The 26257-nt window shown below is 53.2% G+C and overlaps 1 protein-coding gene across 2 annotated transcripts in view; it reads right to left on the minus strand.

Annotated features, from left to right (window-relative positions):
• Positions 1-24964, minus strand: part of PCDH19 (protocadherin 19) — a 59563-nt gene extending 34599 nt beyond the window's left edge. For both annotated transcript variants that reach the window (XM_054215279.1, XM_054215278.1), the window contains exons 1-2: positions 22799-24964; positions 19452-19779 (exon numbers count right to left, since the gene is read on the minus strand). In XM_054215279.1, the coding sequence (XP_054071254.1) occupies positions 19452-19779; positions 22799-24939 (2469 nt within the window). In that variant the 5' untranslated portion in view covers positions 24940-24964. The remainder of the gene's footprint in view (positions 1-19451; positions 19780-22798) is intronic.
• Between the last annotated feature and the right edge of the window lie 1293 nt (positions 24965-26257).

A 26257-nucleotide genomic window follows, 5' to 3' on the forward strand; every position in this document is an offset into this window, starting at 1 on the left:
AGCAAACAAACCATTACTTTCTCACTGATGAGCGTCGCTCCCATGGGAATCAAAGGGGAGTCCAGCCTTGAGTCCAGCCTCTCCTGTCCATGTCCATGTCCAGGTATAGCAAGGACCTCCCGAACACGAACAACGCTGCCAATTCTGCTCTCCCGCTCATCCTAACACGAATAAAGGATGCTCAGGCTTGTTAAGATCAGACCCTCAGCCTCTGTGCTGGCAATAAACAATACATTCACGACATCAGGAAGCACTGAATAACACCCAGCATAAAGTCTGTGGTCTCAGCCCGCATTTCTCTCGGAGCAGGGCGTCCTCCAGGCTCGGGATTTGCTTTCCAGCTGCAGGCGTGTTGGTGTCAATGCCATCAAAGGGGGAGCCCTGGCTCGGCACATAGCTTACCAGTGCCTAATTTGAAAAATGCTTTTAACTGCCGCCTTAGCAACACAAATATAAATATAACAACAGACACACTCGGCATCGAGCAATCAGCGGGGAAATTTTAAACTTTTTTTTTTTTCCCAGTGGTTTCCTTTCGGTTGAGGACTGCCAACTCCATTAAATTAAAAAAAAAAAAAAAAAAAAAAGAGACGTACAAACGTCAGTACAACTCTTCTTGACCTGGACATCACTGCGGGGGTGACTTCCCCATTAGCAAAAGGTCCGTTAGCAACAGGGCGCTGCTCTAACGACTGCTCACTCTCTGCCTTAGAAACAGAAATAAACCCCGGAGGATCCAAAGGCGGTTTAAGGGGAATTAATGCAAGTGCCAGCGGAAAGGGCAGCGGGCTGCGGCGACTCTGAGCACGACCACTGCTGTGGACTGATGGAGAAATAGAGGATGCTGGCTAGGGTCGATCCCCAGGGTGTTGGGGACACGTCCTGGGCCATGCCAGGAGGCTCGGAGCGTCCCTGCCAGCCTGCCTGCCTCAGGGCAGATGCCCAGGCTCTGGCTCTTTCTCACTCTTTCCTCTTTTCAGCTATTTCAAATGTGCGTTTTTTTTCAAACCAAACTCCATGGAGGCGAAAATCCAGCTTTCCCCGCTGTGTCTGGGTCCAGGCTCTCGACGGACGGTTTGGCTCCTTGGTCCACACATCAGCCCCCCAGCAAACTCCATGGTTGTTCGAAGCTGGATCCATCTCTCCTGACCCGAAGTGACAGGTATCCGTCCCTCAGCCAGCCGCTGCCTTGGAAGAAGACTTTAAAGTGGGTTTTTTTGCCCTTCCTCTCACTTCAGGGTGAAAACATTCCTATCTTTCTACAAATTATTGTAAACCTGCTGCAACCTCCTGCCAAAGCATGTAGGGACTCTTCACAAAATCAGTTTCATAAAAATGACACATTTAGCGCCACTTTTTCAGGGTTATCCCTTGAGCCTTTTTTTTTTCCCCCTACGTGCCTTGCTAATAAAGCTTGCATGTCACCCTTTATTATTAAAAAACAAAGCGGACCTTTCTCCAAGGCTGAAACATGCATCTCTCCTTTTGGGTTTCAGAAAATCCTCCCGAAACACGCAACAGTTCCTCATCCTCTGCATCAAGCTGCATGTCTTCACCAGGAGCACCAGTCTCCTGACCTTCCCTCCACGCTGATGGCATCATCAGGGACCACAGAAATGGCAAATCGTTCCCCAAAATCCACAGGGCCTCCCTGATGGGAAGGGCAGGGCTTGTAAAACTGCTTCTTCTGGTCCTCCTGTATCCTCGGTCTTTGTCTCCGTGGGCCACTCAATCACAGGCTCGAGCATCTGCAATAAAACTGTTGCTGCCCGTTAGGAGATCTCGCCAGCACTTAATTCTTATGGTTTGAACTACATTGTGGGTGATACAGAATTCATGCAAATTAAATAAAACCACTCCAGATGCACTTGGGAAACAGGGGAAATTTCCAAGTAGGGACCAGGTCAAATGAAGTATGCATCAGCAATGAGGGAAAGTCATTATCATTTAGCAAGCTGCTTATTACCTCACAGGAAATAAATAAGAGGTCTGAGACTCCTTTCTGCTGGGAGCAGGCACGGTACAAAACCCCACCGAACCCTGAAATCTATCCCCATGGCCTTGAGGTGAACAGCCGGGCTCCTCCTGGTGCTCTCACTCCCAGCAAGGTGACTGGTCTCTCTCCACACATCGGCAGGAGACCCATCACATCCTGCTCCGGGCTGGAGCGGATCACAAAGGACGTCAGGAGAGATTTTTCCCCCGTTGTGTGTGACGCCACGTAATTAGCCCCTGCGCTACTGGCTTCTGACGAGGACGCTGCTGCCTCGGAGCATTGGTCAGAGGCCAGGACAGGCCAACGGAGACCATCCCTGTGCCTCTGCTCCTCCTTCCCTGTGCTCCCCGCTGGCTCCGCTCAGGCACTGATGGCATCTCCAATGTCTGCCACCACAGGTGAGGGTCCCGAGTGCTGCAGCCACAGCCTGGGATGATGTAGCAAGAGACAGACCTGTATTTCCCAGTTCCTCACTTTCCCGCATCGGCACCTCCTGGCAGGATGGGTATCGGAGATGCGAGAGCAGCACCAGCCCAAGGCTTTGGGTTAAACCCCGTGCAAACCCCACTCGGCTGGTGCTTCCCCCGTGGGGGAAAGCCCACAAATGCTGGCGGACATGGTGGGGTGAGCAATGCCTGCCTCACCCCAAGGAGCCCACCACCTTCTCCATGCTGTGGCTCGGAGACCCCCGTGGGGTTGGGGCCTTTGGCCACCGGTCCCCATCATTATCTCCAGCCCACTCCACAGGCGCTGGAGCACAAGCCAGGGGATGCACCTCCGCTATGGCAGGCAAGACGGAAGAAAAACATGAAGCAATTTGGCTCTTATTAAGGAGCATTTAAGAGCCAGTCACCTGGAGGAGCTCGATAAAGGTTAAAAAGATCTGACCTCTGGCATCTCCCTTCGCAGCATTTCCCCAGCTTACTGCTAAAGCCTGTAATACAGGAGATTGCAAACTGTAAACTAGCAATATTAGTGTCTCTGAAAAAGTAAGTGCATTTAGCATCTGATATTGATGTTTTATAATTAGATGTAATACAGCAGATCATTTTCCTGCCCTTGATCAATGAAACCAGGGTTGGTTTTGGGGTTGGGCTTTTTTGCAGACGCTCAGATTGCTGCCTAAACCAAATGGAGCGGTGCCTCACTCAGTACAGCAGGAACGAGCAGAGACGAGGATGTGCAAACACAGCATCCATTTAGATTTACTATCCCCGAAATATAAACAGAATATTTATTTCTGACCTTTTAAGCACTAATTCCAAATTTAATGAGGCACAATGAACATTCCTCAGAGCCAGACTCCACGGCTGCTTAACACCACCGACCCTCTAATTATTACTGCAGCTTAAATAAAGGGCATTTGGTTCTGATGGACATTATTAAACACCGAAGGAACTGAGTCCAGCCTCCATTTTCTCGTGATGAAATAAAAAGCATTGCAGAGAAATTGCTGGGAGAGTTCATCCTTTAGCATCACCCCGCTCATCAGAACGAGCAGAAGTATCAAACCAGATTGTATTACGGCACAGGCATGCCCACTAATCCGTGCTGAACTCCTGTCCCCTCCCCAAATAAATACAGGCTTTCTCATTTTTTTGTGTGTCTGCAAATGGATGGGAGGCAGGAGGAAAGTTGCTGCTGTGATGTGATTTTGAAAAAGGGTATAGGATTAGAAACCCAGATTGAATCCCAAGCGCGACAACACACAATGAAGCCATAATTACACTCCTGAAAGCCACAAATAGTGTCACCTGCTTGAATTTGTCAACATATCAGAAATCTACAGTATGGTTATGAAGAGCAAAAATGCAATAATAAAAAAACCTGCCTTACATGCCTATGGCGTCTGTAACCCAAAAGCTCTTTGGTGGCCGTGGCACAGAGGTCCCTCCAGCAGCGTTGCCGGGGCAGGTACCCACTTGGCACCACCACCCCAAAATCGACCGAAAAGCAAAATACTAACCCAAAAGGGGGTATGCTTTCTAAGGGAGAGCATACAGATGCCTTCCCTGGACTGGAGCAGCCAGGAGGGTGGCGATGCCCCTGCAGCTGCCCAGTGCCCCCCCGGTGCTGGGACAGGAGGGATTTTTGGGCCAAGGGGGGGCAATGCCTCCCTCCCTTGTGCCCATCGACGGGCACAGGGCTGAGCTCACCGCCCCCCCCCCCCCACAACACAGCCTTCTGCACGGGGGGGCTGCCTCAGAATGCCAAGGAAAATTCCCTACAGGGATATAATAGCCAATAAACCTAATGAAAGGGATTTTTTTCCCCGATCACCTATGCCTGGGACTTTCAGATGCGTAATGGATCCATGCACGCAGCTTCCACTGTGGACTACACCCCTCCCTAAGTAGTGCGAGAAACAATCTGGATCTAATCAGCAGCCCCAGGGTAATGGGGCATGACTTACAGATTTGTAAAAAAACCTTTCAGAACTGTCCTTTCCCTGCCTCCTGCCATTAGGAATGAAAACAAATATAACAGAGGAACCTTTTTTTAAATGTTCCCATCACCAGGGCTAAATAAAACTCCTTGTCATTCACCTTCTGGAGCGGCAGGTCAGAGCGATGTGTTTTGTGGGGAACAGAAATCCCAGATTTGTCACTGCAAAAAAAAAAAAAAAAAAAGGAAAGAAAAAAAAAAGAAAAAAAAACAAAAATCACTGCAGCTGAGTTAAAAATAGCGAAGGCGTGAGATGCCACCGCCAGCTCGGCACATTGGAGTGATGGGATGCCTGGGTGGCCACCCCACCAGCTGCATCCCTGAGTATGCCCAAGCCCCAGGGTGGTGGAGGGCACAGGGACATGCTGAAACAGGGCTGGGCACCAGGATGGGACACTGGGTTCAGCTGGTGCCTGGCCACCACAGGGCACGTCTCTCCAATTCTGCATCCCGGAGAGGACAGGGACACCCCCGAGGGACTCCAGGACGGAGGGCGAGCAGGCTCACGGCAGCAGACAGAATTTCCCCGTTTCATAGCTTTCCAGGGATAAATTTGGCCAGGGGGTGCCAAGACCAGTGCCGTGGCGAGTGGCAACCCCAGGAGCAGCCGGGGAGAGCAGGATGGGCACCCAGGGACCTCGTCCCTGCCCCGTTTCTCAGTGCAAGCCACATTTATTATGATTTTTTCAAGCAAGATACAAGCGCTTCACTTATCACCTTATACCCTACAGACTTTTCCATCCTGCGGCTTCACCGGAAACCTGATCCTGTCCCAGCTCCCGCCTGGCTTCAGCTAAAATTCCCCGGCAATGGCGGATAATAAAACTATAGGGAACACTGCCCTGTGTGCTCATCGTGTTATCGTTTACATTGTTTATCTGGCATTGCACGGGAAGGCTTGCAATCAGGACAGCCTCCGCCAGCTCCCACTCTGAGCCTCAAGGGGATTTCGCTTGTAACGAAATTATTTATCAAAACCACTTTCCCCCAATTTTTATTTTTTTTTTTTTATTTTCCTTACTTGGGCCAGAAAATGCAGCTCTCCAGCCCATAAAACTACCCTGCAGCCTTGAGACCGACTGCAAACCCAGCTCGGCTCCCCTCAAAACCCCCTGCCCCCCGCAAAAAAGGTGCCACACTGGCTCCAGCATCCTTGGAGAATATACCAGCACCCTCCGACCGGCCCTTCTCCCCCTACGAGCCATGCCGCCAGCTTGGGGACACCAGGAAACGGAGGAAATCTCACCCAACAGGACCCTGTTTTCTCCCAGAAGAAACTGTAGGGAAATAAATGATAGTAAAGCGCTCAGGAGGTTGGGGGATGCCTGCTTTGGTGCTGGCTGGGTGCCATCCCCATCCCCACACTGCCCTCTCCCCCTGCCCGACAGCCACCCCACGTTATTAACAGCCTGGTAAACACAGCCCGTTGGTTATTACAAAGATGCCAAAACCTTACTACTTCTTGTTCCTTCCAGTTAATGTACCATAGCCGAGGATGAATTGCTATTACAAGGAACTAAAAATAAAAATGTTTCAGAGGCCGTAATTGGCTTGTCTTGTTGGGCTTTTTAAGGAGCCAAAGTACCAGTTCCAGGCTATTAGCCCTAAGGTTGTAGGAGAATGGTGTAAAATATTTCTTCATTAAAACCCTACCTTCTCCATAGAGGTGTTTTTCTTTAGGGTTTCTTTTCCCCCATTCCTTCTTCATTTTTTTTTAATTTTCTTTTTAAAAATCGTGTGTTATCAAATAAGCTTCAGTTAAAAGAGGGCTTCGAAAGCCCAGAGGTGATATAAATAGACAGGCCTCGGTGCGGCTGGAGAACCAGCCAGAGCGTTCACTCATCTATTCAGGTCATTTTTTCTACAAAACTTACATAATATTCCTCAGTCGCCTCTGTAATCTTGGGCCATTTTTAATGATCAGCCCCAAATCTTTCAGTCCTTGGGGAGACAATACTCTGTGCCAGCAAACACCCAACCCACTGGCATGAGACGGGGACCACCACCACCGCAGGGAGCCGGGGGTGCCCAGGGTGCTCCCTGGGATGGGGACCTGTTGGAGCAGGTCCAGAGGAGGGCCATGAAGATGACCAAAGGGCTGGAGCCCCTCTGCTGTGAGGACAGGCTGAGAAAGTTGGGGGTGTTCAGCCTGGAGAAGAGAAGGCTCTGGGGAGACCTTACAGCGTCCTTCCAGTATCTGAAGGGGCTCCAGGAAAGCTGGAGAGGGACTTTCTACAAGGGCATGTAGTGATAGAACCAAGGGGTAATGGCTTCAAACTGAAAAGGGGGAAATTTAGGTTAGATAGCAGGAAGAGATTTTTCACTGTGAGGGTGGTGAGCCCCTGGCCCAGGTTGCCCAGAGAAGCTGTGGCTGCCCCATCCCTGGAGGTGTTCAAGGCCAGGCTGGACGGGGCTTGGAGCAACCCGGTCTGGTGGGAGGTGTCCCTGCCCAGGGCAGGGGGGTGAAACTAGATGATCTTTTAAGGTCCCTTCCAACCCAAACCATTCTATGACGCTATATGGCTATGTTTTGGTTTTTTCCTTTTGAGGCTCTTTGGTGTTATTTGGTTATCACAGAATCACGGAATTTTTCAGAGTTGGAAGGGACCTCTAGAGATCACCTAGTCCAACTCCCCTGCTAAAGCAGGATTGCCTAGAGCACATTGCTCAGGACTGCATCCAGGCGGGTTATGAAGAGCTTTAGTTACCACCATTACTCAATATCGGCAACAACCACGACAAAACCAAAACCACTGATTCAGCAAAACCCTTCTTTCAAAAGAAGCAGATGCTCTGCTGAGCGAGGACTTGGCTCGACACCAGCCATCCTGATGAGGATGGTGACGATGCACTGGCAAAACAACAATAATTTACAATCACAACTTGAAAATCGGCTTTAAGTCCTGCCACTTGCAGAGCCTGCTCCGACCAACGGGAGCACCTCGGGGCTGCCCTCGCCACCCGCACGGAGTCGGGCACGGCAGAGACCCCCTCTGTGACAATGGCTTGGAGCAGCGTGGCATTAAAATAAATAATAATAATACCAATAATGATGACTACCAATCCCTAGATAACACTGCACAGCAGCAGAAGCTCAGCAGAAAAGCTACAACAGAGCCTTTTGCTCCCTGCTTTTGCGCAAGGAGAAGGATGACACGTTGCTTTGTGGAACGACAACCCAACAGGTATTTACTACTTTGATTCTGTGATTTGAAGGTTGCTGCTAGAAGACAACTATTTCTGTTAGGTGCAATTGCTATTTTTTGACAGTGTCTAGGCAATACCTTGTTAAAAAGGGCAAAACAACAGTTATTAATTACCCTAATTAACCCAATTCATAAGACACATTTGTGTGGCTGTCATGACAACTGCTTTGACTAACTTGCCAAGAATAGCTTAGCTGTCCATTCAAATAAATCCCTGATAATTACTAGTCTAGTTTACTGGGCTTCTGTGATAATAATAATTAGTGCTACTGCACAAAAGGTCGCACTAAACAGTTTATGAATGATGCATTTCGCATGGCGATTACATGAGTCACGCAGCACCCAGTGAACGGACGCAGCCACATTTCCAACGTGGTGAGATGTGATTAGATGGGAGCCTGTGGCCGCTCTGCCTGTGGACAGCACGGCAGGCTGAGAGGGAGAAGTCATTAAGGTCAGAGGAGAAATGACCAAAGAGAAGTTGGGTGAAGCTGGGACGGCCACTGACCTGTCCCCTTGACAGCCGGGGTGTCCATTCATCCATCTGTCCATCCAGCCACCACAAGCCAGGAGATGGTACTCTACTTCTAATGAAGGCACTGGTAGACACCAAAATGTTTCCAAGCCTGACCTGTTGCATGCTGGTCTCTCACCTCACCCCCTCGTTTCCTTCCGCGTCAATGATGGATAACCGCAGTTCACCTCTGGTTTTGGCGTACTCGAGGGCCACGAAGATGCTGCGAGGACAGCTCCTCTGCTGTGAGGACAGACTGAGAGAGTTGGGGGTGTTCAGCCTGAAGAAGAGAAGGCTCGGGGGAGACCTTAGAGCCCCTTCCAGTATCTGAAGGGAGCCTACAAGAAAGCTGGAGAGGGCATGTAGCGATAGGACGAGGGGTAATGGCTTCAAACTGGAAGAGGGGAGATTCAGATTAGGTATCAAGAAGAAATTTTTCACGGTGAGGGTGGTGAGCCCCTGGCCCAGGTTGCCCAGAGAAGCTGTGGCTGCCCCATCCCTGGAGGTGTTCAAGGCCAGGCTGGACGGGGCTTGGAGCAACCTGGTCTGGTGGGAGGTGTCCCTGCCCAGGGCAGGGGGGTGGAACTAGATGGTCTTTAAGGTCCCTTCCAACCTAAACCATTCTATGTTTATATGATACTTCCCCATTATTAGGTTTCAGAATCAATGTCAAAGGGGTTGAAGGCAACGCAACCCCAGGGTGGGCAGCTACAGCCCTCTCTGTCTCCATCTCCACCTCTGCAGGAAGAAACCCTCCAACCTGCGGTTTGGGTCTCCCCACCATCAGTTGCAGCTCCAGCACATCCCCTGGGTTGTCCTGCGGGCAGCTGGCATCACTCAGCCTGGCATCGCTCAGCCCAGCATCGCTGCTCCTCAGCCTCCTCTAGGCACGAAAAGAAAAGGGCAGCCTCCCACAGTGCCTTCCTGCGCTCCTGATGCTTTCATTCACCTTCACAATGGGAAATCCAGGCCCAACAAATGCCATTTTTCCTTTGCTGAGGTTTCCAGGTGAAAACTGGGATTCCCTCTGGCCACACTGAGGTGGAGGTGAAGGGGGATGGGACTGCAATGCCCCACCACCAACACTGCAAAATCCTGCCAAACCCTGGGCAGAAAGGGCAGCGGGGCAGGGACAGAGGCAGCACGCTCACATTTAATACAGAGGACAGCTGTCGGCTCCATGGAAATCTATGAAATCACCCCATTTAGAATAAATTCTGCTTAAATACCACATATGGTCCTTATTGTCCGTCCCTTGTTACCTATCAGAGGAGGCATCTGCATGTAAACAGGGTCTTAATCTGCAAATATTTGTCTGCTCCAGCACTGTCCTCCCTCACCCCCACCTGAACTTGCAATTATTCTTATTGATTGACTTTAAGAGAGCACCACGCACATGCCTCGAGCTGCCACGCGCCAAGCAAACAAGGGAGCAACACCGGGCTCTGCTGTAATCATTACCGGGGCGAGCAATTGCCCTGTCACACATGGCAGGTTATGGCTTCAGACTGGAGGCAGCAAGGCCAGATGAACGCTTAAAAAATGTCGTTAAAGTGTGAAAAGCGAGGATGTAGAAATGACACCTCCTTTCTCAACAAATCTGTTCCCGGAGCATCTCCCAGCTCTGCGGAGATTTCATCGCCTTTCAGCCTGAGGAGCCAGTACAGCCCTCGCAGGGGGGACACGGGCTTGCGTCCTCTTTGCGTGCCAAAATAAGCTCTGATGAGGACATCCTCGATCTGAAGAAGATGGATTTGAGGATGAAGAAAGATTTGAGGTCCCGAGAAGTATTTTAGGGATGGAGCCCGAGCCCAGGCTCGCCCACGCATCACCCGCAGCCCTGGCCAAAAGCACGTGCTACAGAAGACAAGGTTCTTTTATCAGACCAACGGGGAGAAATTAGGGAAACCTGATGCTGAGCAGAACCTTCCCCAGTTTTCCCAAGTGAAGTTTGCCGCTCAGTTCAATATGTTAGTGCCTAATGAAGGTTTCCCCCATATTCTGCAGGGTATAATCATTCTCCTCCTAATGAGCATGTGTTAATGGCATATTAATGCTGACAACAACCAAGTGCAGAGAACAAGAGATGAACATATTCTAAAATTCATCTTTTCTTTTTCTTTTTTTTTTTTTTTTCCTTCCAAACAAAGGAATCCAGCGGGCAGCTGAGTGAGCCCCAGCCCGGTGGGAGCCCGGGGCTCCCACAGCAATGCTGCTGGCTCTGGTCCATGGGCTCACCACGAGATGCAGAGCGCGCATGGGACCAGGGCTTTGGTCTCTCGCTAACCCAACCCCTGCCATTAATTGACGTAGAGGGAAGGATCTCAGCCCAAGCGCAGTGTTTCCCCTCAAACAGGGGACACAGCCACGGCGGGAGCTGAACAAAAAAGCAGAGGAACTGCTTGCAAACGTCTGGAAAAGCATTTCACCGGGCAGACAGGTCTGGATGCTGTTTCTAAGCCAACAGCCATGTGGATTTGATTACCAAATGTCACTGAAGCTGGGTCCCTGCCAGAGCATCCAGATGTGAATCTGAATACGAAAAGTCCAGGAGGGAGCAGGTGACGGGAGTCGCAGGGGCGGGCACCGAGTCCCCATCCTGCTGCCGGCATCCCAGCCCATCTGGGTTTGCCTGACCGAGTTTACACCAGCATGGAAAAGAACAGGCATAAAATGGGTGCTTTCCCGTTTCTTCATCTCCCAAAACCCTGACAGTTCCCCACAAGTGTGCCCCGTGGGTGTGCTGCCCACTGCCAGGCGCTGCAGGAAGGGGCGGAAGCCTAATTCCCTAATTGTCCAACTCTGTGTGCTCCCACCAGCACATATATTTACATTTCCAGATCGATAATCGATGCTAGAATCAATAACAGGGAATTTAGCTACATTATAAAAACAGTAAAATCAGCCAATACTGAGAAATGACTATTGAGTCCTGTGTTTTCTGTACTCACTTAGTCTAATAATGGTGAATGATATTTTCCAAGTACATTATTCAGCAATAAAACCGCCGAATTATTTGATCTCTTTCTAACCTTTATGATTCTAAGCACTCTTTTTGACCCAGATTGAATGAGGCAACATCTGCAGAGCCTTTCACAAAATTGTACTCAGCGTGCACTATTGTAGGTCCGCTGCCAAAGATAAATGTTATTATTTTAAAGCCATCATCCTCCTAATAGATGAGCAAACGCACTGCATTAGCATAGCCTGCAGAGCTCGAGCACGGGTGAGAAAATGCCAGAGGGTTCTCCCTTAATGGAATTTTACATACCTGACTTAGGATGGGTTAATGCAATCCACCAACACAGGAATTTGAAAACCTGCCCTGTGGCATACACCTGCCGTTACAAAAGATGGTCTAATCCGACAAGCTCCAGATCCCCGTGAAAACCACGAAGGATTCATGTCCAGATCTCCAGAGGCCAAGAGGGCATCGTGAGGAGGACCTCATCCAGACAGCTCTGACGCACGCAGACCTTCGCTCTTTATCACAGACCTACAAGACGCACCGGGTGCGAGGAGAAACCACAGCTGGGGCTACCTGCCGTGTGCCAAGGGTTGCCATCAGAGGGTGCATGAGCTGCAACACCAGCCATGGGCATCTGGCCGCTGTAGCACCAGCGGCCGCCACGCTCAAGCTTTCCCCAGCCTAAGGAGAACTCACCGTAATTCCGTGTTAAACAGGGAGCCACGTCGCCGATAAGTACTAATCACTTATCTGGCTGACATAAGCCATTACTTCCTTCCAAATTTAGACTAGAAACTAGAAGGCGGCACTGAAGCAATGATGCTGTGGTCTCTTCTCCGGTAAATCCTCCAACGGGTATCACGGGTTCTGCCCCAGCAGCCACAGAGAAATCAGGAGCCACCAACAGCCTCAGTGTCCCTTTGCTGAGCCGAGGGAGATGCTCTCCTGGGGATGGTGGGGACTGGGACCACGGGGGACACCAGGGGACAGCCCGGCGAGGGTAGCACTGCCTGCAGAACACCCTATCCATCGCCAATTCAGAGCACGCTCTAATTTAAATTATAATTACACTTATAAGTACACAGATTACAACTATTTATGCTACAAATAAGACCATCCTGTATTTTAATTAACAGAAAATGATTGGAACTCAACTATAGCCTCTACTGGGAACAATATCTAATCATTTGCTGAAGCGGGGCCATGCCCAGCCCCGCAGGCAGGTGGGCAGGGAAGGGGGAACGGGGGGGTCGCCCCCATCTGAGCCCTCCCAGGAGAGCGGGAGCTGCTGCCAGGGGGCAAGAGGAGAGGTGTGCCCGGAGGGATGGGGGGCTCCTGGCCAGAGAGCCTGCAGGCAGAGCTGAAGGATGGAGACAGGCAGGGGATGAAGGACAGGCAGACGCTGCCCTTTCCGGATGATGGGAATTTAGGGAAAACCCAGGCAGGGCATCCTTGGTGAGGGCAGGACCTGGGGGGGCACCTGTCTGAGCAGCTTCTCTGGCTCAAAGCCCTCAGGAGGGACCTCAGGAGACAGCAGCTGGGAAATACGGCTCTTCCAAGGAGCCCAGCAGATGCACATAAGGTTATTCAAAGGCGACACGAGCTTGGCCTCAACGCTGCCTTTGCATGCGGCGTCTGCTTTATGCAAAGCAAACGACAGGGAGAAACCACAGAGTTCAAATCGCTCAATACAGCAGGAGCTGATTTGGAAACTACTACAAGAAAAGCCATAAATAGCGTGCAAGACCACCCTTTTGGTGTAATTAAAAAAAAACCTTACTATAAATCTTTCCTAATTTAAGGGAAAAATCTTATCTGCCATGTAAATATAGTCGCAGGAGCTTTTTTTTATAGACTCGACAAGTAAGAGATGCATTAGAATTATGCATCAGAAATTCAAATTTACTAAAAGGAAAACAAGACAAGCCTCTCTATTTTCAGTAAAGATGGACCCTAAACCCCAAACCAATCGCATAAAACGGAATTATAACTATATAGTTATATGACATATTATATCCTTAGTTATGTAATTAAGTACAATATATAATAATTCTCTACATACTTTTTATATGCTTATAAGTACATCCTGTATATTATATAGCATATAGTGTATAAGAGAGAATATACAATATATAACATACAGTATGTAATATATAATGATATAATCATTATATCATTATATATAGGTCTTGCCATCAAAGGAGAGGGTTTTTATGGTAAATACAGCTTGCCTACTGCCACCACATGCCACAAACTGGCCCTAATTCCTCCACAGGCCCTCGCAATAAACCCCTGTGGTCCCAGCCAGCTGGGACCCCGCTGCGGGCTGGAAAACCCCAGGAAAACTCAAAAGAGTGCCGGGATGGGGTCGCAGCCTCGTACCACCCAGCCAAAAGCCAAAGCGTGCTGAATTCCAGGCTGGCCTAAGACACAGTGCAGCGAGCGTGGCCATCAGCGAGAGATGTGGTTAAACATGAATGGGAGCCGGCATATTTATCTCTGTTGCAAGGTATTCAAATGAATTTTTCCAAATGGAGAGCTTGGAGCGATTACATTAGGAGACGTATAATTTGGTCAGGCTGACCTCGCAATGGAATAAAAAGCTGCTGATTTCCATAATGTCAGCCTCGGACGCTCGGAGGGGTCAGGGAACGTGCAGCGATACACAAAACCCTTGGGGAGTAGTGAAGCCGAGGGATTTGCCAGGAGTTGTGATTTCAGGGCAGATTTGGAGTGAGCAGGGAGAGCACCCGGGGAATTTTGGGGTTCCCACCCCACAGGTGCTAATCCAGGGTGCCCGGGCAGGGACCGCTTTCCCAAGGCAGGGCATCACCTACAACTGGGAGCATCCCTCCTCTTCGGTGGGCTCCGGGAGAAGAAAGGCTGCTGCCGGCTCCCGGGGAGGGATGCAGAGGCACTAACGGGGAGCCCTGCGCTCACCGAGCCCGGTGCGCATCACAGGCACCAAAAAGTGCTGAGTTACAGTGACCTCCCAAGGAGAAAACAAGACTGGCAACGCACGCTCGCTGCAAAGCCAGCCTTCCGACTAGTCCAACAGCATCACTGATAATGCTTTAATTATTATCTCAGCTGAAAATAAGCCTTTTTTCAACAGCCTGGCATGTCTCAGCGCTGCAAACTTTCTCCGTGTTGGAAATTATCTCCTTCCCCCTCCCCGCCTGCTTTATACACAGTATTAGTCAGAAGCAAGCCAAATCCCTTCCAATTATGTATCATGACGTTTCCCCAGCATTACACTAAAGCAAGGTCCTCCACTTCTAAATGGCATGGTTTATAACAAATTGTCTGTTATACCAGACAGAAACTGATTTCCTCAAACCCAGCATATTAAAGTGAGTACATTCATTCTGGTTGTAACACACAAAATGTGATTATAACAGACACTTTGGGGGCTTTTTAAGGCTAGCGGAGAAGAGGAGGATAAGCTGGAGGGGAAGAAAGAATTGACAAGTAGAGAAACGACAGAGAAAGAGGAACAGACACGCTGATTTCATTTCTTACAAAACAAAAATCTTTGTGTGTTGTAGAAATGTGCTTTAGTTAACACCACCAGATAGCCAGAGCAAAAAAAAAAAACTGCCAGTGCCGCCTGAAACGAAAATTGCTCTATTGTGCTTAGAAAACCATTTCCTACAGTGAGGAGAACGCTTTCCAGGTAGTAAAAAGCATATCTGAAACCACCGGGGCCTTATCCTGCAACTGGTGCTCGCTCCAAATAATCCCTGCTGCCGCGAGGAGCCCAAACAAAATCAGTGTGAGTGAGGATTACGACGGAGTGTATCAAGGTTGGGGGATTAGAGCGGGATTATCACTAAAACCAGTAATTCCCCATCTTACTGATGGTGGCCACCAGCTCAGGAGGCGGCGGATCGCCATAACCCGCCCCCGCCCCCCCAACCCCGTCCCGGCGCCTGGTCTGGGAGGTCCCCAGAGGAATGGAGTCCTGGTGGATCACTGACTGCTCTGCCTTGACCTTCTCCATGGGGACCCACCAAAGCAAGGCCAGGCCTGATCCGCACCCTGCTCACGGCCTGCTGGCAGCGCTGCCGCCTCCCTTCCCCGCCGCCCCAGGGCCATCCCGCACCCCCAGAGGACGGTCAGTCCTGAACCTCCACGTGAATTCCACCTTTGGAGGTTCAAACCTCTCAAACAAGGCTCACCCGCTGCCATTTCTCACCTCATTCCTGCCGGGGACCAGCCACCACCGCCACGGCCTTGGGCAAGATGGAGGAGCAAAACAAGCCGCCGTGCCGCAGGGGCTGCGCCCCGTCCCGGCACAGCACACCACACTGCGGCACCGACTCCCAAAGCGGCACAGATTTGGGATGTAAAACAGCCTCTGAAACACCAGTGCAGCCATTCCGCTCCCGTCCGTTTTCTGTTAAAACCATGAAGTCGAAAACCCCAGGCATGTAACTGTTACCCAAGGGTGGCTGCTCTACATGCAAGTCGTGTCCCGGGGATCCTAAAAGGCCCGGCGTTCGGGCCGCGTTCCACACCACCCCAATGCAACACGCATTTTTATCAAGGAGGCTGCCTAACGGCGGCGATTAATTTGGATTTTTCATCCCCTGCTACAACTCCCAGCAACATACACGCAAAACCTGACAAGAAGCCCTTTGGGTTTCAAAGCTGACTTCTCCTCCGGCTCAGCGGGGAGGAAAAGAAAAGCCCTGGGCAGCGGGGAGGCCCCTGACCGGCAATGCCCTCGCAGCTCCAACATGTCCCACGCTCCCCCTTTGCAAAACACGCCGAAATACTCACGCGGGCCAAGCCTCCCGCTGCCAGCCACGCTCACCACAGCCGCTCGCTTTTTGCCATCGCTGCCTGCAGCCATGAGGATGCCAAAAGGCCGCGGGAAGGGGTCCCCGAGCGGTACCCCAGCACCCAAGGGACCACCAGAACCTGCCTCCCCCCCAGTGCTCTCTTAGCAGCTGTGCCCCAACACAAGCAGAGCCAGCAGCTGAGACCAAAGGGAAAAGCTTTCCAAGGGTCGTCTCAAACTTTCTTTGCATCCTTAGAGCGCCGCAGGCACTACCGGTTAATCCTTTCTGGATCGGCGGGGAGAGGTGGGGAGCACCAGCCAACCCACAGCACAGCCAGCTCCGAGACCTGCCACCGCTCCTACCGAGGAGGAGGAAACGGCTCCTGAAGCTCCACAAACAACCCATCCTTGGGGACTTTTATTTCAAGGTTCCTGGCTGTTAAAGTAAACGAGCCTCACATTAAAGACCAGCTCCATTGCAAACCCACCGCCGCTAGGACAGCACGCGTCTGCAGAGGCAATCGCTTACTCCCGGCCATGACCACTATATGCTAAGTGACACCGCCAGCGACACGTTTACCTGCATATTTTGTCTTTTATCAACCAACGCTTTGCCTTGCCATCAGGAAAAGTGACTTGCCAGGTGGAGCAGCAGCGCTATCTCCCCAATGCTGACACCTCGTAAAGGATCCCAGGGGAAAATGCCGGCAGCCTCGTCACTGGAGGCGATTCAAACCAGCCCAGACAAAGTCCCGCTGGATGCACTGCAGGGAACGGTTTGGCTCTGGAAACTCCAGGCTTGGGCAGGAATTTAATTTATTAAATCACCATCACCTGGAGACGTACCAATAGCACACTTCATATGGATAACATCACGCCACAACACCTGCTAAGGCAGCGACGGGCTACAGTGGGTACCAGGCTGCGATGCTCCTCCGTGGAAGCATCTTTTCTGGAATTCCCATGTCACCCTGCGCACTGGGACAGGGCTGTCACTCTGGTCACCGCTGAGCCTCCTCACCCTCAGGGGTCACCTGGATTTTTTAGAAGCCCATAGAACCCACCCCACCAACAGGATAACTTCCCTTGCAACAGCTGGAAGCTGAAGACAGGGGCTCTCTGCCAAAAAACAGAAAAGTTCCAACCCTAAACCAAACTTCCAAGCAGCTTCCAGTTGGGATTTCTCCTCCCCATGCCCTGGCCCCGCCCTTTTGTCCAAAAGCATCCTCGGGGAGCGAGCAGACGCCTGCCAAGGACAAGCTCTCGTTACATGAGACAAAGTTATTTCTCCAGGTGAGGTACCAGTGCATCCCACCCGCATGAGCGATGGGGAAATGGGGCGAGGGGAGAAGGCACGGGGGGAAGCAACAATGAGGCACAGGGAACAGCAACAAGTGTCCCGGCTCCCTCACGTGAGGGTCCACAAGGCGGTGGGGGTCTTTGGAGATCCCATCGCACAAGACCCAGGCTAACTGCAGGATGTGAGAATGTGGGCAGCACTGCCTGCAGCTGCCTGTTAACTTTATCGGCTGAACTGGGGTGTTCCCAGTGGTCCTTTCCTCCCCTCCGGCATCACAGACCTCCCGCTGCCCGCGTGCTTCTAGCTAATGCCAACGTCTGATGGATTTTATGACTGAATTTTGTCTGCAGCAGTGAATCATGGGCTGACAGGGTGTTCCACGGCTCCCTGCCCTTAGCAAGGCACTAGCCAAAGATGTGCTCCAGACCCTTCTCCAAAGGACACCGCCCCAGGAAAGCAGGAATTCTGTTGTCCCCGGCATCCCCACAGCTTTGGTCAGTCACAACCTTGCGATGTGCCCCTCAGGCGGCTGTGCACCCTGAGCCCCAGCTGGTATTCAGTGAAGAGCACAGGCAGATCTGAGCTTTGATGGCGATCCCCCAGTACGTGACGGGTGGTGTCTCCCACCCTAGCCTGCCCAAGCACAGGCTTCGGTAGCTGCTTTTCTGCCTTATTTGACCAGAGACAGGCTTATCCCAAACTGTTCCTATCCAGACTCAGATGAAAAGTCCCTGTCTCCCCCCAAAAGGGCATTTGGGAGCCCACTCAACTCTATGGCTGGAAACACGCAAGTAGAATATACGAGTGCTTATAGCCAGGTCATTCCCATTCAGTTATTGCTAAGAAACTCTATTACAGCTTTTATACCGACACCAGAAGTTAAATGGAGCTTTAATTCTCGGGACCCGGGCCCGGTTGCCCCCGCCATACCCTCACAAAGACATGTGGGTGGCCGCACTGGTGCCCCCGTGCAGAAGCTGCCTCCTGGCAGCATCTCCGTGGGTAACCTCGGAAAGGCAACGCCTGCACCGGCGAGGGCAGGACAGGCTCGAAAGGCCAGCAGGGCAGAATTCAGCACATGAGCTGTCACAGAGATCCCAAAAACCCCCCTCCCGACTGTTGTCCTGTCCCGACAACAACAACCGAGCTGGTTGTTAAAAGCTGCACCTCTGCGTTCAGCAACCGGCATGTGGCCTGGGAGCACCCCAAAACTGGGCTGACCCTGGTATGTGACCTCTCGGGAGCTGGTTCTGTAGCCTTAGCGGAGGTTAAACACCATCATTTTGCCAACATGAAGGCTGCAGGATCAGGCTCACCGGCACCGGTCCTCCCCAGCAGCCCTGCAGAGGCTGGCAGGGCGCCGGGCTCTGCTCGCCGTAGAGGAAGTATAAATCTGAAGCAGCTCCACTGTCTCCAGCAGCATCATTTTGCATTTACACCAGCACACTGAACGCAAAACTGAGCAAGCCATAAATATTTCAGCTGCTTCTTCAGCTTTGTTATCCTGTTCAAAGCAGGAAACATGACAAACCTTTGACTGTTTTCCTTAATACCAAACAATAATTCAAAGAGAGACAAACAAGCAACATTAAATGATGTCTGTGATGTGCAGGAAAGCTGATGAATTAGAAGAACCTGATGAGGATGGCATGGATTGGAGCGGCCCCTTTCCCTGCCTTCGGCAGGTCCTGTGCATCCCTCCTATGCTGGCTGGTGTGTGACAAGGGGACAGCACCGTGCTGGCGGTGACACCGGGGCACCCCGTGCTGCCAGCATCCCCAGCACAACCCGCTGCCTCCACAGCAACAGCCACCAACACCACTTGCAACAGCCTTTTAAAAACCTCCTGTGAGGGTGTCCCTTCCCTTGAGCATCACCACACTCAAAATCCACTCACAAAACCGCCACGTCCATCCTCCTGGCAGCACGGAGACCTGGCCCGGCAGTGCCACAATCCCTGCCTGGGCACTTCTGGGGGTCTCAGCAGTGCCTGGGGGTGAACCATCCACCCACGACCACCAGTGGTCCACAATCCACCAGCTGGGGTGCCTGCCGCTCCCCCCTCAACCCGTCCTCCAACGCTCCCTCGCCCTGGGGGTGTCCAATGCATGGCAAACGCCCTTGTCTGTTCGCTCAACACGCTGTTTCAGCAGCAATTCCACCACCAGACCCGCATGCCGCGCGCGGTCCACGTGCAGAGCCGCGACCGATGCCCGTGGGGCGCAGGGCTGCTCACCTCCGGCAGCGGCATCCCATTGATGATGAGGTCAGGCTGCTGGGGGCTCTGCCCCGTGAAGGTGTGATGGTAAATGTGGTTGGAGCCAGCGTTCCTGTTGTTCTGGCTCTCCACATTGAGGAAGGTGCTTTCAGAGCGGCGGCAGCCCAACGGCAGGGTCTGCTGGTGGTAATCGAAGTAGTTGAGGGATGAAGTGAGAGAGGAGCAGCTCACAACATTCATTTTATCCGTCTCCTCCACGTCCCGTGGTACCAGGCGGATATCATTCTTGCTGATCTTCTTTTTCTTGCTTGATTTCTTTTGATGCCCGTAGGAGTATTCTGCGATTCTAAGGGGACAGAAGGAAAATGAGTAGCTGAGAGCATCCCGAACCCTGCCCCGCTAAATACACATGCAGAAACCCGGAGGGCTTGGCCCCCATCTCCGTGTAGGCTTCTTAGTCATGCACATTACGTCATGTTCTGGGTCTGGTGGCACGACACAGTCTTTAGCTTATTTTCATATGTATAATGTTTTCGGGTCAGATATGAAAAGTAATGGGAAGGGAGAGTGCCTCTGTTTTTTTCTAGTGTTTATAATTGCTGATATTTAGTTACTAGGAGTAAAGTCCAGCCTGCAGAAGAGAAAAATGGAGATGTTAAAATCCCTGAACTGAAAAGGGTACCTGCATTCATTTCCATGCGTAATAAGGATTTTAAAAGTGATTTAATTTGGTCCCTGTAATGAAAATTCAAAATGAATAGCAGATTTTTTTCCCCACTTCATTTTCCATAGCAGTAAATAAAGCAGACCCAGAAGCAGTCCGAGCTGGCAAGCTCTATTCTCTCAAACTCCAAAGGCTGTTTGTTTATTAATGCTTTATCCAAATTGCTGGTGTTTTGACTGTCTCCTGATAATACCTGATAACTCGAAATCTTTCCTCCAACCGCATCCTAGCCTTCCCTCGCCCCCCAACACGCACACCCCCTTCTGCTGGGAAATGCTTTCACCTTCTAGAAATCGGAGAACAACAACTGTGTTTTGCAAAGAGAAATGATCCTTTTTGACCTTTTTTTTTTTTTTTACTGCAAGCTTGTTTTTCCTCTGCCTTTCTTTCCCTCTCTGCTTCCCACCTGCCAAAAGAATCAACTGACGAAGTGCCTCGAATGCCTTCTGCAAAACACCACCGGAAAAAAAGTTATCGTAAACCGGCGCCCGACCAAATAATGACAAGTGCGACTGCACCTTGCATTAACTGGGTGTGCTGGGCTCAGGGTGACTGTGGCTCCTCTTCCCACAAGGAGCAACACAGCCCCAGCTGATGCCCTACAGATGAATCTGTGCATGCACAGCGTTGGACAGCTCGGTATTTCCAAGGGAAGCACATCGCATGCTCCCCACAGTCAGAAATACACATTTTTAAAGTCGGGATTTCGCTCCTCTTCTTGTTTTGATAACAGCATTAAAAAATAATAAAAAAAAAACAATAGCTGCAACAGAAATAATGGGATGAATAAATAATACAGTTTATCTAGAAAGGCAAATATTGGACACATATTCTTGTTCCAGAAAGCTAATTGCCTGAGCATGAAAATGCCACCAAGTCGAACAGCTCTCATATAACCTGACGTGCCTCATAAATTAACACGTTTTACGAAGGCTCTCTGGCAGCTGCTGTGAAGAACCTCGGAAAGCAAAGCCTCGAGGCTGGCACCCAGCGCGGGCAGAGAGTGCCCCGTGGTCACAGCCGCTGCTGAAGCCTACCTGGTGCTTCTCCACTTCTCCTGCCCGGATTGCACATCGCTAACAGCCCCTGCAGCCCCCTGAGCACGCAAAGAAAGCAGGGCAAGGCAGGGATTTCCGTCCTGCCAACAATCTATACGCTGCTGCCTCGTCTAACAATGCTCGATGAAGCTTTAATTGTTTTGTTTACCTAAATGTTTAAGTTTGGCAATGCCAGAGCCAAATTATTTCCTGCAGGCATTCATTTTGCTGTCCTTTCTCTATTGACCAATTATTTAATTAAACTGCACTTCATTAATCCCTAAGCCGTCACAGTAAACCCAGGGCTTATACATATGTGTGAAGCTGTTAGAGGCACCACCACGACATGATTTTTTTATCCATTCAGGTCCTGTTCTCGTTTAACGGGCCGAGCTGGCAAGAAATCTGGTGCATGAGCTTTCACTTGGAGCCTGGCATCCCGTAATACAGCACAGACTGACCTTTATTTGCAGATGATTTTTCCTCCATGGAGCAAAAAAAAAAAGCTTATAAACGCACTTTAGGCTGTGAAAACGGGGCATCAACCCCCAACTCTCCGGCATTATTTCTGCGTAAATAAAACTTTAAAGACTGCACATCCCCCCCCTGCGCCGCAGAATTGCCGGGGGGCCAGCATGCGTTTCCAAGGTAGAGCGAAATTAATTTCCATCCCTCCCCTCCGAAACGACTCGGTGCCGAAGGAATGGAGAAGTCATGGCTATTTCACTAGTAACAGGATTAAACCATTTATGAGGCATTGCAGCTGCTCTTTTATGGCATCTGATTGATATTCATGTGTGGTTAGCATTTGTCTCCTAACTTGTGTAACACAGAGAATAGTAAAAGAGAGACAATAATCGCCCGGCTGTTACATATTCAGGGGACTGGATTTTCCCTATCAGCCTTTCAGGGGCTCCAGGCGCGGGGCTGACCTCCCCTCCGGCATTTCGGACCCGCGGAACACGCATTCAACCGGGGCAAAAATAACGCAGTCCTGCAAAAATCCTCCCTTGGCCCCAGTCGCTCCCAGCCCAACCAGCCGTGCTGGCCTCCGGAATGGGAAACCGGGGGGAAAACGGGTGGGTTTTTTGCCGTTATTTTCTCCGGTTGGCCCCATGGTCGGCCGTGGCGAGGGGCCGCGTCGGGCGCACAATAGCTCTTTTGAACAGCGAGCGAGGGCTTAGGGATGCCAGGGGATGCTGCGGTGGGTTGGGGGGGCTTTTTCCCCCCGCTTCGTGAGCCCGGGGACGGGGGGCTGCCCATGGGAACCGTGCTGTGGCCGCTAGAAAACTGTTCTTTACCCCCCCCTTTCCTGCAACGGAGCGCATAAAATCACGGATGCTGCAACAGATTGTCAAGCTGCACAATTAAGTCGATCTGTTCCTCGGCAAAGATTTCTGTTCTCCTCCCAGAGAGCAATTTTTTTAAAGCTTTGCAGGAAATTTGCTTAGAGGGACGGGAACCTCACTTTTGTCCCCAAAGCAAATCTACCCCTCCACATCCCCGCCCCCTCCCCCCCCCAAGTACAGCGCAGCAAATGGAAAAGTGTGATGGCAAAAATCAAAGCAGACCTGGCAGGTGCACAGAAACAAAGATGTCTTTACCTGCAGTTGTAGGTCCTGATTTCCTTGTTATCCCTTTTGCACTTGACTGCCACGAAGATCATGGTGACAAAAAGAATGGCTGCAATAGACCCCAGGGCAATAATGAAAATCAAGGAGAGGTTAACAGATCCTATGGACTCCTGGGCATCCAGGGCTGGAGACAGATATATCAAAATCAAGGCAGAAGCCGAGAGAGATGTTTTTCCATGGTCGTGAGCCACCACGATCAGCTCATAGGCTGTCTTTGCGTTCTCCCCAAAGGCTCTGGTGGTCCTTATCTCTCCATTGACCTGGTCTATCTCAAAAAATCCCCTGTCTCCTTCCACCATTTCATAGGAAAGTCTGCCATTTTCACCCTCGTCGTAGTCGTCTGCCTTGACCACTGTCACCAAGTAGCCGACCCCTGCGTTCCTGGGGATGTACACCTCCGCAGTCCCATTGACCAGCGGTGGGGCTGTGATCACAGGGGTGTTGTCATTGACGTCCAGGACGATCACCCTGACGGTGGCGTTGCTCTGCAGAGAGGGATTACCCCCGTCTTTTGCCAAGACCTTGAACTCAAAGGCCTTCGTCTGTTCATGATTGAAGGACCTCAAAGCATAGATATCTCCAGAGTTGGGGTTGATGGAGACGTAGGTGAATACAGGCATGTCCCTGACTTGGGAGGGCACGATCTGGTAGGAGACACTGCCATTGAGGCCCAGGTCAGGGTCCCTGGCCGAGACTGAGAGGAGGTAGGCCCCTGGGGTGTTGTTCTCCTGCACAATGACCTGGTAATAGGGCTTGGAGAAGTGGGGATGGTTATCATTCTCATCGGTGATCTTGACAGTAAAGGACTTGGTGGCCTGCAGGGAGGGGACACCATTGTCTTTGGCCTGGATGGTGAGGTTGTACTGGTCCCTCTGCTCCCGGTCCAGCCTGCCATCCACCAGGATGGTGGAGAAGCTCTCGTACTCCTGCAGGCGGAAAGGCACGTTGCCCAGGAGCTTGCACTGCACCCGCCCGTTGGCCCCGGAGTCACGGTCCGAGACCCTCACCAGGGCGATGACGTACCCTGGGGGGGCGTTCTCGCTCACCTCCACCAGCTCGCTGTTGACGGAGAGCAGGTTGATGAGGGGCGGGTTGTCGTTGGCATCCTGGACGCTGATGGTCACTTTGCAATGGGCAGGGATGGAGTTAGGCCCCAAGTCCTTGGCCTGCACATCCAGCTCATAGACATGACCCTCCTCGTAGTCGATGGCACCGCTCACCGTGATGAGGCCACTCTGGGGGTCGATCTGGAAGAGCTCCCGGGCCCGCTCGGAAACGTAGCTGTGGAAGGAGTAGAGGACCTGGCCGTTGGTGCCCTCGTCCGGGTCGGAGGCGTTGAGGCGGATGACTGGCGTACCCGGCGGGGCGTTTTCAGGCACGCTGACGGTGTAGGCCGGCTCCTCGAAGAGCGGGTTGTTGTCATTGGAGTCGATAACGCGGATGCTGAGCTCCACCGTGCCAAAGTTGGGCGGGTCACCACCATCTAGCGCCGTGATCACGTAGCTGTAGTGGGACTGAGTCTCGCGGTCCAGGCTCTTCTCCACCACCAGCTCGGCAAAGCGGGACCCATCGCCCCGCGTCTTGGTCTCCAGCCCAAAGAGGTCGTTGGGGGTGATCTCATAGCTCTGCACACCAAAGCTGCCCGAGTCTGGGTCGTAGGCACTCTCCAGCGGCACCCGGGTGCCAGGGCTGGCCGTCTCCGAGATCTCCAGCTCGATCTGGTCGGTGGGGAAGCTGGGTGCATTGTCATTGAGGTCCTTGATCTCCAGCTTGATCACGCAGATCTCCATGGAGCTGGACATCACCTCCAGCGAGATGACGCACTTGGGGCTCTGCCGGCACAGCAGGTCCCGGTCGATCTTCTGCTTGGTCACCAGCAGCCCCGACCCGGGGCTGATGTCCACCAGGTGGGGGGCCGAGTTGGAGACCACTCGGAAGGCAGTGGGCTGACGGGGGTCCAGAACGAAACCGGCGTCCCGGGCGTCCTTGGCGACGTTGGCGATCACCGTGCCGGCCCGCTGCTCCTCCTCCACCGAGTACTTCAGGTTGACGAGGGCCCCGGCGCCGGCCCACAGCAAGGCGGCCCCCAGCAGCGCCGGGAGAGCCCCCATCGCCGCCACCGCCCCCGACGGCCGCCGGCCGCCCGCCTCAGCGGCCGGCCGCCCTCATGCGGGCAGCGCCCGCCGGGCTGCCCCAGCGGCGGGCGGGCGGGCGGGCCGGCCGGCCGGGGGGTGGTGTGGGGGGGGTGGTGGTGGTGGTGGTGCGGGCACCGGAGCCGCGGTCCCCCGCGCCGACGCCGCCCGCTCAGGCGCTGCGAGCCGGCGGCGCGGCGGCTGTTCCGGGCATGGCGTATGGGGAGCGGGTTGCCGGAGCCGAGCGGTGCCTAGCCAAGCCCGCTCCCGCCGGCGCTCGCTGCGGCGGCCGCACGCCACTGCCCGCAGTCCGGAGCGCCGGCGGGCGGCGCGGGGGCGGGCGGCGCGGGGGCGGGCGACGGCGCGCCGCGTCCAATGGGCGGGCGGGGGCGGGGCCGGCGCGCCGCCCCGCAGCCAATGGGAGAGCGCCGAGCCGCGCCGCCGGCCGGCGGGGCGGGGCCGGGGCGGGGCCGGCGGCGCGGCGCGGCGCGGCCGGGAGCGGGGCGCGGAGCGGCGCGGAGGGGCGCGGGGAGCCTCCGCCGCCACGGCAGCCTGTTGCCTCTCGGCGCCGAGCCCGCCCCGGTGCCCGGGAGATGGCGGCCGCTGCGGTGACCGCAAACACCGGCGGTTCCTCCGTCGGCGCCGGGCCGGGGAGGACCCCTGGGTCCGCGCTGAGCGCCCCCAAGCACGTTCAGTCGCGGTCCCTTCCCGCCGCGCTCCGGCTGCTCCGAACCCCTTCCCGCCGGCAGGGCCCCCCCGCGCTCCCCGGCGGCTCCAGCCCCGGCAAAGGGGAAAGGAGCACGGTACCGTCTTCTCTTAAAAACGAAATAAAGCTTCCGCTGCCCGTGTGCCGGTGCCTTACCTCGGGTCTCCGCGCACGGCACTCACGTTCCCCGGGCTCTAATTAGAGGGGGGTCGGAGGCGGTGCTACCCCCGGAGGGTTGCGGGCCGGTGCCGGCGGGACGTTCCGGTGCTCAGGTCGGAGCTTTTCGGTTGCAAACCTTCAGACACGCCGTTCCCCGCACCGACCCCAGCCCCGAGGTGAAAAGAGGGGCCGGGTGCCGGCGCGTCCCTGCGGCAAACCGCCCCGGGAGCCCGCCGGTCGATAGCAGCGAGCCGGCGCCGCGGCGGGGAAGGCAGCGGGAGGGGGTGCGCGGCCGGAGCTGCCGCCTCACAGGCCCCGTCGGGGCGGTGGGCACCGGCAGGCGGCGGGGCGCAGCCCGGGACCCCCCCTGCGCAGCGGCGGCCCCGGCCCCCAGCCCCTCCCGGCCCCAGCCCGGCCGCGCCGTCGGGCCCC

Source organism: Rissa tridactyla, chromosome 9, assembly GCF_028500815.1.
Source record: "Rissa tridactyla isolate bRisTri1 chromosome 9, bRisTri1.patW.cur.20221130, whole genome shotgun sequence".
Taxonomy (NCBI): domain Eukaryota; kingdom Metazoa; phylum Chordata; class Aves; order Charadriiformes; family Laridae; genus Rissa; species Rissa tridactyla.